Source organism: Mus caroli, chromosome X (genome assembly GCF_900094665.2).
Source record: "Mus caroli chromosome X, CAROLI_EIJ_v1.1, whole genome shotgun sequence".
Taxonomy (NCBI): Eukaryota; Metazoa; Chordata; class Mammalia; order Rodentia; family Muridae; genus Mus; species Mus caroli.
Window position 1 is genome coordinate 96,462,594 of NC_034589.1, and position 9,116 is coordinate 96,471,709.

The 9,116-nt window shown below is 43.6% G+C and overlaps 1 protein-coding gene across 1 annotated transcript; it reads left to right on the forward strand.

Annotated features, from left to right (window-relative positions):
- The first annotated feature begins 6,321 nt into the window (after window positions 1-6,321).
- LOC110287070 (60S ribosomal protein L36a-like) lies at window positions 6,322-6,705 on the forward strand. The gene has a single exon (XM_021153751.1). It carries the CDS (start codon window positions 6,346-6,348, stop codon window positions 6,664-6,666), a length of 321 nt encoding a protein of 106 aa, XP_021009410.1. The 5' UTR covers window positions 6,322-6,345; the 3' UTR covers window positions 6,667-6,705.
- Window positions 6,706-9,116: the final 2,411 nt, after the last annotated feature.

Genomic DNA, 9,116 nt, shown 5'->3' on the forward strand with positions numbered 1-9,116 from the left:
TATATTTTGTAAAATTCATTTTTTTTTTTTTTTGAGACAGGGTTTCTCTGTGTAGTCCTGGCTGTCCTGGAACTCACTTTGTAGACCAGGCTGGCTTCGAACTCAGAAATCCGCCTGCCTCTGCCTCCCAAGTGCTGGGATTAAAGGCGTGTGCCACCACGTCCGGCTCAAACTCATTTTTATTGATTTAAGTGAATGGGTGTCTACAGTTACGTCTGTGCGCCAAATTCTTGCAGTACCTGAAGAGGCCACAAGAGGGTGACAGAGTCGGAGTTACAGACAGTTGTGGGTGGTGGGAATTGAACCTGGGTTCTCTGGGAGAGTAGCCAGTGTTTTAAACAACTGAGCTGTCTCCAGTCCTTATATGTATTTTAGAGATGTGATGAGTGTTTTGTCTGCATTATGTAAGTGAACTGCATTCCTACTTGGTGCCTGTGAGGTCAAGAGAGAACGCTGGATCCTCTGGAATTTGTGCTACATACAGACTTTTGTGAGCCTCCACAGGGCAGTGGGTCCTCTGCAAGAACAGCCTGTGTTCTTAACCAGTCAGCCATGCTCTTAACCACTGACCCCCAGATTTATTTTAAAATTTCAAATTATGTGTCCATGTGTGTCTGTGTGTGGATTTGTGCATGTGGTCACAGTGTCTTCTGGGAGGCAGAAGAGGACACGGGGTCTCCCAGAGCTCGAGTTATAGGCTGTGAATTGCCTGACATGGTTGCTGGGAACCTGCCTTCAATCATCTGCAAGAACAGGTGTCGTCTTTCTGGCTCCCTTTTCTTTCCCTTTTTTTTTTTCCTTTTTTTCAAGGTAGGGTTTCATGAAGCCTGGACTTGCCTTGAGCTCAAGATGTACAGTGACCCTGGACTTCTGATCCTCCATCTCCTGATTTCAGGAGTGCTGGGATTGCAGGCATGTGTCACTCTGCTGGCTCTGTTGATTTTCTAGAAATATTGTATATGAGAGTTCTTGATACATTATCAGTTCCAAAGGATCCAACATCCTTCCACAGACAGACATGCAGGCCAAACACCAATGCAGTTAGAGGGAGTTGCAAGATGCCATGTGGGCATTGGAAATTGAATCTGGCTCCTCTGGAAGAGTCATTTCTCTAACCCCTTGTTTTTTATTTTGTTTCTTTGTTTGTTTTTGAGAGATGGGGTCTGACTATGTGAGCCTTGTCAGTTTATAACTTGTTATGTAGACTAGGGTAGCCTCAAAGTCACAAAGATCCACCTGCCTCTGTCTCTGCCTCCCAAATTGCTAAGATTAAAGGCGTGCGCCACCATTCCTCGATACCTTTTAATTTATTATTAATATTATTATTTTTGAGATTATAATATAATTACATCACTCTTCCCCTTCCCTTTCCTCTCTCCAAATATACCCCTCTCTGTTTTCTTTTAAATTCATGGCCTCTCATCGTTAGTGGTTGTTACATGCATGTATGTATATACATATATATTTCTGGTTACATGGCTATAACCTGCTCAGTCTGTATAATGCTACTTGTGTATATGCTTTCAGGGCTGAGCATTTGGTATTGGAGAACCGATTCATGTGCTCTTCCCTGGGGAAGACTATTTCTCCTACTCTTAGCATTCCTTAGTTGACTGTAGCTTTTTGTGTAGGGTTGAGGCCTTGTGGACTTTCCACCATCATTCCAATGTCAGCATATCTGTTTTGTCCTTGTTTAGCTCATGTTTGGGAAGTTGTGTTGGTGAGACTTTATTGTTACAGCCTCGGCTATTACTAGGAGACAATAGGCTCACAGAAAACCCCCATCCTCTGGCTCTTACAATCTGGAGTTTCAGTGGTTGGGAGCCATCGTGTGTGTGCTGTGAACTGTCCCAGGTCCTTTTTGTGTAGGGTTGGTTGAGGCCTCATGGATTTTCTCCAATTCACTTTGTCATGTTTGATAGTTATCTTTGTTCAGCTTGTGTATAGGCAGGCATGTTGGTGAGAATTTTATGGGCGTAGTTTCTGACAATCTACAGCAAAACTCTCTGATCTTCTAGCTCTTGCCATCTTTTTTTTAATGCTTAGTCATTTTTTTATTGGATATTTTTATTTACATTTCAAATGTTATCCCCTTTCCTGATTTCTACCCCAGAAACCCCGGATCCCATCCCCTCTTCCTCTTGCTTCTATGAGGGTGCTACCCCACCCACCCACCCACTCCTGTCTCCCCACCCTCACATTCCCCTTCACAGAACCAAGGGTTTCTTTTCCCATTGATGCCCAACAAGGCCATCCTCTGCTACATATGCAGCTGGAGCCATGGGTCTCTCCATGTGTACTCGTTGGTTGGTGGTTTAGTCCTTGGGAGCTCTGGGAGTTCTGGTTGGTTAATATTGTTGTTCTTCCTATGAAGTTGCAAACCCCTTCAGCTTCTTCAGTCCTTTCTCTAACTCCTCCATTTGGGACCCTGTGCTCAGTCCAATGGTTGGCTGAGAGTGTCCGCCTCTGTATTGGTCAGGCACTGGCAGAGCCTCTCAGGAGACAGCTATATCAGGCTCCTGTCAGCAAGCACTTCCCGGCATCCACAATAGTGTCTGGGTTTGGTGGCTGTATATGGGATGGACCCCCAGGTGGGGCAGTCTCTGGATGGCCTTTTCTTCAGTCTCTGCTCCACACTTTGTCTCTCCTCCCATGAGTACTTTGTTCCCCTTTCTAAGAAGCACTGAAGCACCCACACTTTGGTCTTCCTTCTTGATCTTCATATGGTCTGTGAATTGTATCTTGGGCATTCTGAGCTTTTGGGTTAATATCTATCTACTTATGAGTGTCTTACCATCTCTTTTTCATTTTTAATGGAAGATCCTTCCTTCTTTCCTTCCTTCCTTCCTTCCTTCCTTCCTTCCTTCCTTCCTTCCTTCCTTCCTTCCTTCCTCTCTCTCTCTCTCTCTCTCTCTCTCTCTCTCTCTCTCTCTCTCTCTCTCTCTCTCTTTTGTTTTTTCCAGATAGGGTTTCTCTGTGTAGTCCTGTCTGTCTGTCTGTCTGTCTGTCTGTTTGTTTGTTTGTTGGATTTTTTCAAGACAGGGTTTCTCTGTGTAGCCCTGGCTATCCTGGAACTCACTCTGTAGACCAGGCTGGCCTGGAACTCAGAAATCTGCCTGTCTGGCTGTTTGTTGATGCTGCAATGCAACTCAGTGCTATATCCATGCTAGGCAAGTGCTCCATCACTGACCTGCATGTCTCAAGCCTGGCAGCTTGTCTCTCTTGGCAGTTCCTTTTCACGATGCCTCCCCTCAAGGAGATCTCCAGACATGGCTCTCTCACCATTATGCCAGGGACACCTCCTCCCTCCACTCCTGAGCTTAATTTCTTATTGACTGATTGATAGATTGATTTTTTTTTGAGACAGGGTTTCTCTGTGTAGTCCTGGCTGTCCTGGAATTCACTCTGTAGACCAGGCTGGACTTGAACTCAGAAATCCGCCTGTCTCTGCCCACCAAGTGCTGGGATTAGAGTGAGCCACCATGCCCGACTGGCTTGCTTGCTTTCTTTCTTTCTTTCTTTCTTTCTTTCTTTCTTTCTTTCTTTCTTTCTTTCTTTCTTTCTTTCTTTCTTTCTTTTTTTCTTTCTCTCTTTCTCTCTTTAAAAACGTTTTTTGAGAAAGGGCTGTCCTTGTACTCTTCTGTAAATCAGGTTAGCCTTGAACTCAGAGATCTGCCAGCCTGCCTCTGCTGGTATTAAAGGCATGTGCTATCACCCCCAACTCTAACTGCAGTATCTTTCAGTGAGTAGAAGTACCTAATAATGGTAAAGTTAACTTTATCCTTTTTTAAAGATAGGTCTTGTTATGTAGCCCTGGATGGCTTTGACTTCATGGAGATTCTCCTGCTCCCGCCCCATCCATGATAGGATAACAAGAATATTCTGCCAAAGCCTGGCTCCAATTTTTCCTTCTTTGAAGATTTATTTGCTTTTATTTTATGTGTAAGGGTGTTTTCTCTTGCCTGTATTGTGGGGACACCACAGGCATGCACTTCCTGTATAGTCCAGCAGAGGGCACTGGATGTCTTAGAACTGAAATTCCAGGCTGTTGTGAGCTACCCTGTGGGTGCTGATTCTCTGGAAAAGCAGCCAGTGCTCCTAACTACTGAGGTATACCCTCAGGCTTCCAATTGTTCTTGTATGAGTTATGCTCTTGGTTTCTGAAATATATTTGCCTAATTTAGGGACACAAAGATTTGTAAAAATAATTTCTTCTAGAAAAATAATACTTTCAGGTTGTTCATGTAGTTCTGTGATTCATTTTTGTGTTAACTTTTATATACAATGTAAAATATAGAGGTTGATTTCTATTGCTTATGAATAACACATTGTTTAACACATAGTTTAAAATTTTAATTGGTTATATTATTTATTTACATTTCAAATGCTGTCCCCTTTTCCTGGTTTCCCCTCTGAAACATCCCTCCTGCCACTCACCCACCCATCTGTTCACTCCTCAGGCCCCAAAATTTGTTTATTAATATACATAAGTACACTGTAGCTGTCTTCAGACACACCAGAAGAGGGTGTCAGATCTCATTACAGGTGGTTGTGAGCCACCATGTGGTTGTGGGATTTGAACTCAGGACCTTCAGAAGAACAACAGTCAGTGCTGTTACCTGCTGAGCCATCTCACCAGTCCTAAAGCTCTCTAAAGACTGGCTTCTTAGTATGTTGTCCAGGTTGTTCTGGAGCTCCTGGGCTGGAGCAATGTCCTGCCCCCTGTCTCCTGTAGCCAACTACAGACACATGTCACTGTGCACTGGGAATTTTGTTTATGTTTGGTTATTTACTCAATAGTGGGGACGGAACAAATAGATCAGCAGGGAAGACTATTTGCTGCTCTGGCCAAAGACCTAGGTTTGGTTCCCACCACCCATATGGGGCAGGAGGTCTCAGGGATTAAACCACCAACCAAAGAGTACACATGCACCCATGGACTCATGGCTCCAGCTGCATATGTAGCAGAGGATGGCCTAGTCGGTCATCAATGGGAGGAGAGGCCCTTGGTCTTGCAAAGATTATATGCCCCAGTACAGGGGGAATGCCAGGACAGGGAAGCAGGAGTGGATGGATGGGTGGGTGAGTGGGGGAGCACCCTCATAGAAACTAGGGGGAAGGATGTGGGAATGGGGGTTTTCGGAGGGGAAACCAGGAAAGGGGACACATTTGAAATGTAAATAAATAATATAACCAATTATTTTTTAAAAACTACCTGTAATATTAGTTTCAAGGGATCAGAGACCCTCCTCTGGCCTCCTGAGGCACTAAATGTACTTGGTGGTAATATAACAGAGTGCACACACATAGAACAAATCCTTTATAAAAATACAAGGTAATAAGATTCGAGATGTAGCTCAGTAGTAGAGAGCTGCACAATATACAAGGGCTTTTACTCTGTTCCCAGTACTATAGAAGGAAGGAAGGAATGGACAGAAAGGAGGAAGGAATGGAGAGGGAAGAAAAGAGTAGGGAGAGAGTAGGAATTAGCTAACAAATAAATAATTTACGTTTTGAATGTCTGTCTTTTAAAAAAAGATTTATTTATTTATTTTATGTATGTGAGTACACTGTAGCTGTACAGATGGTTGCAAGCCTTCATGTGGTTGTTGGGAGTTGAATTATTTTTAGGACCTCTGCTCGCTCTGGTCAACCCCACTCACTCTGGTCAACTCTACTCGCTCAGTTCCTGCTTGCTCTGGCCCAAAGATTTATTTATTATTATATATAAGTTCACTGTAGCTGACTTCAGACGCACTAGAAGAGGGCGTCAGATCTCATTGTGGGTGGTTGTGAGCCACCATGTGGTTGCTGGGATTTGAACTCAGGACCTCTGGAAGAGCAGTCAGTGAGTGCTGTTACCTGCTTGCTGAGCCATCTCTCCAGCCCAGGTCTGTCTTTTAAATAAAAAGAAAGAAAGAAGGAAGGAAAGAAGAAAAAAAAGGAAGGAAATTGGGAGCAAGGTGACAAGGGAGAGGGAGGGGTTAAGCAAAATTCGAGCTATAGGTGGCACATGCCTGTATTTCAGGACACACTGGGTCACAGAGTGAGGAACTATTTTAAAATCCACTTAAGTCACAAATTTTATACTATTAAAAAGTATAAAATCAGTTTTTACTTCTTTCACATCCGTTTCTCTCACACTTCCCACCAGTCTAAGAACAACACTACTTTGAGAAGATTCCTTCTACACTTTTTCACATGTCCACTAGGGATAGAGAGAGATATAATATCGCACCTTTTGTGTTGCTTAGACGAACTTATTCTGTAGTGTGCTGAGACTAGTTTTTTTATTATATAAGGACACTTCCTTTTTCTTTCCGAGCTGCTAGAGCTCCTGCGAACATGGTGAACGTGCCTAAAACCCGCTGGACATTCTGCAAGAAATGTGGGAAGCACCAACCCCACAAGGTGACACAGTACAAGAAGGGCAAGGATTCTTTGTATGCCCAGGGAAAGCGGCGTTATGACAGGAAACAGAGTGGCTATGGTGGGCAGACTAAGCCTATTTTCCGCAAAAAGGCTAAAACTACAAAGAAGATTGTGCTGAGACTGGAGTGTGTTGAGCCCAACTGCAGATCTAAGAGGATGCTGGCTATTAAGAGATGCAAGCATTTTGAACTGGGTGGCGACAAGAAGAGAAAGGGCCAAGTGATCCAGTTCTAAGCAGATTTTGTTACGAAGATAATAAAATCTTGACCTTTCAAAAAAAAAAAAAAAAGGATACTTCTCAGAGACCTTTCTACACTAGAACACAGAGATCTGCGACCTGCTCCATTCTGTGTAGCTGTGTCATGGTGTTCCGTAGCTCCCACTCTGTCTTTGTTTTTCCATCTTCCTTTTTTTTTTTTTTTTTTTTGACATTCTCACTGAGTAGCTCTAGCTAGCTTGGAGCTTGCTACATAAGCTCAGTCTGGTCTTGAACTTTCATCTCCCCCCCCCCTTCTCCCTCTTGTTTCAGCCCGGCTCAGGTTGTGAGCCACCATGTGGTTGCTGGGATTTGAACTCATGACCTCCGGAAGAGCAATTGGTGCTCTTAACTTTCATCTTCTTAATGGATATCTATGCTGGTTTCAGTTTTTTTTCCTCATGTTAAAAGTTATGCATAGGTGCGTAATGAGAAATAGAATTTATGTAATAAACACGCACTAGGCTTATGACTATGAGCCCAGTATTACAGTATTCAGGAAAATGAGCCCAGAGAATTAGCAATTCAAGGCTGGCTTGTGTGAGATTCTCAAAAACCAAAAGGCTGCCAGCAAAGGCGGGTAATGCCACATTTGGAAAGCTGTGGCTGGAGGATGAGGAGTTCAAGGCTACTCTCAGCTAGATAGTGATTTTGAAGCAACATAAAACCCTGTGTCAACCCCAGCCCCTACTTCCTATCCCCCTAAAATCATGGAAAAGCAACCCTGTTTTTTAAAAGATTTATTTATTTATTTTTATTTTATGTGTACAGGTGCTTTGCCGGCGTGTGCACCTCATGCTTGCCTGGTCTCACAGAGGTCAAAAGGAGGTATCAGATCTCCTGGGGTTACAGATACTTGGGAGCCAGCATGTGGGTGCTGGGAATAGCAATTGAGACATCTTTCTAGCCCTCAATTTTTTTTTTTTAAAGACAGGGTCTCTCTGTGTAGCCCTGGCTGTCCTAGAACTCACTTTGTAGACCAGGCTGGCCTTGAACTCAGAAATCCACCTGCCTCTGTCTCCTGAGTGCTGGGATTAAAGGAGGGTGCTACCACCACCTTGCTTCACAACTTATTTTTTTAAGACAAGGTCTGTTTCTGTGCAGTTCAAGGTGGATTCAAACTTAAGATCCTCCTGCCTCAATGTCCTAAGTTCTGGAGTTACAGGTATATGTCATTATAACCCTTTTTTTTTTTTTTTGTGGTTCTGGGAACTCTAATCCAGCACCTTGGACATGCTATGCAAGTATTCTATCACTGAACTATAAGTTTATTTAATTATATATTGCTTAAATTTATTTTAGTTATGGGTGCAGGGCAGGCATGTGCACATGAGTGCATTTTGCCTGCAGAGGTCAGAGGTGTGGGATCCCTCTGGAGCTGGAGTTACATGTGGTTGTGAGCCACCTGATGTGGGTGCTGGGAATTGAACTCGGCTCCTCTAGTAGAGCAATATGTGTTCTCCACCACTGAGCCGAAGTAATCAGGGAGGCTCCAGAGTTCAGGCCGCTGGGTCATTTAGGATGCACACAGCCATTGTTTTAACAGACTAGCTGCTCCGGGTGTGTTCGGCACATGTTTGTAGATCCAGGACTACTGTTGGAAACAGAAAGACTGCCAACCTGGATTCTAAAGAGGTTGTATGAATTGCATGTCCACCAGCAGTGTGAGAGTGGCCATTTCCTTTCACCCTTACCGACACTTGAACAGTAAAAGAAAAAAATTAGCATTTTTGGTGACAATTAGTGCATACCAACAGTAAGGTGTCTGGGACTCTTGCAGCAGTGTCGCCTTGAGCTGAGCCTGGACACTGTGGAGCAGCACATCCCGCCCTCTATTCCTCTCCTTGCCTGCTTCACTCAGGGCGGTCTTTGCCCGCAAATACTCATTTCTCTGTGTTTATATTGTCTGTCGTACCCACTAGGATTTCAGATCTAGTTGATGTTATTTTATAGGGCTTTTTGAAGTGGAGTCTTGCTTAAGTGTCTCAGTCTGACCAAGGATTTACCGCAATTCCCTTGCCTCAGCCTCCCAATACAGTTTCAGTTCTTTGAACGCAAAAGTTGTTTGTCTTCTTCACTGTGAACCTCCATAATCGGAACTAAGAGTTTGTTGATTGACTGCTTGAAAAATGAATAAAAGTCACTTTATACATGAGTCAGTCAAGGTGCTGAGAGGTTTAACTCTTGCAAATTCACACAAGTGTGTGATGGGACTCCATTTCGGAGTGATTGAATTTCCGGACTTGTCTGTACTAACAATGTAGCTTTCGACATTATGGATGTGCCACTGTATGCTAGACCTGCTGAAGCAAATCTGGGTGGACTCTAATTTGTGATTCCTAGGAACAGAGATGCTCGGAACCTTTTTGTATAGGTTCAAATGTTCTCATTAGTCAGCTAAGTGTCATAAGAGTGCAAGAATTAGGTT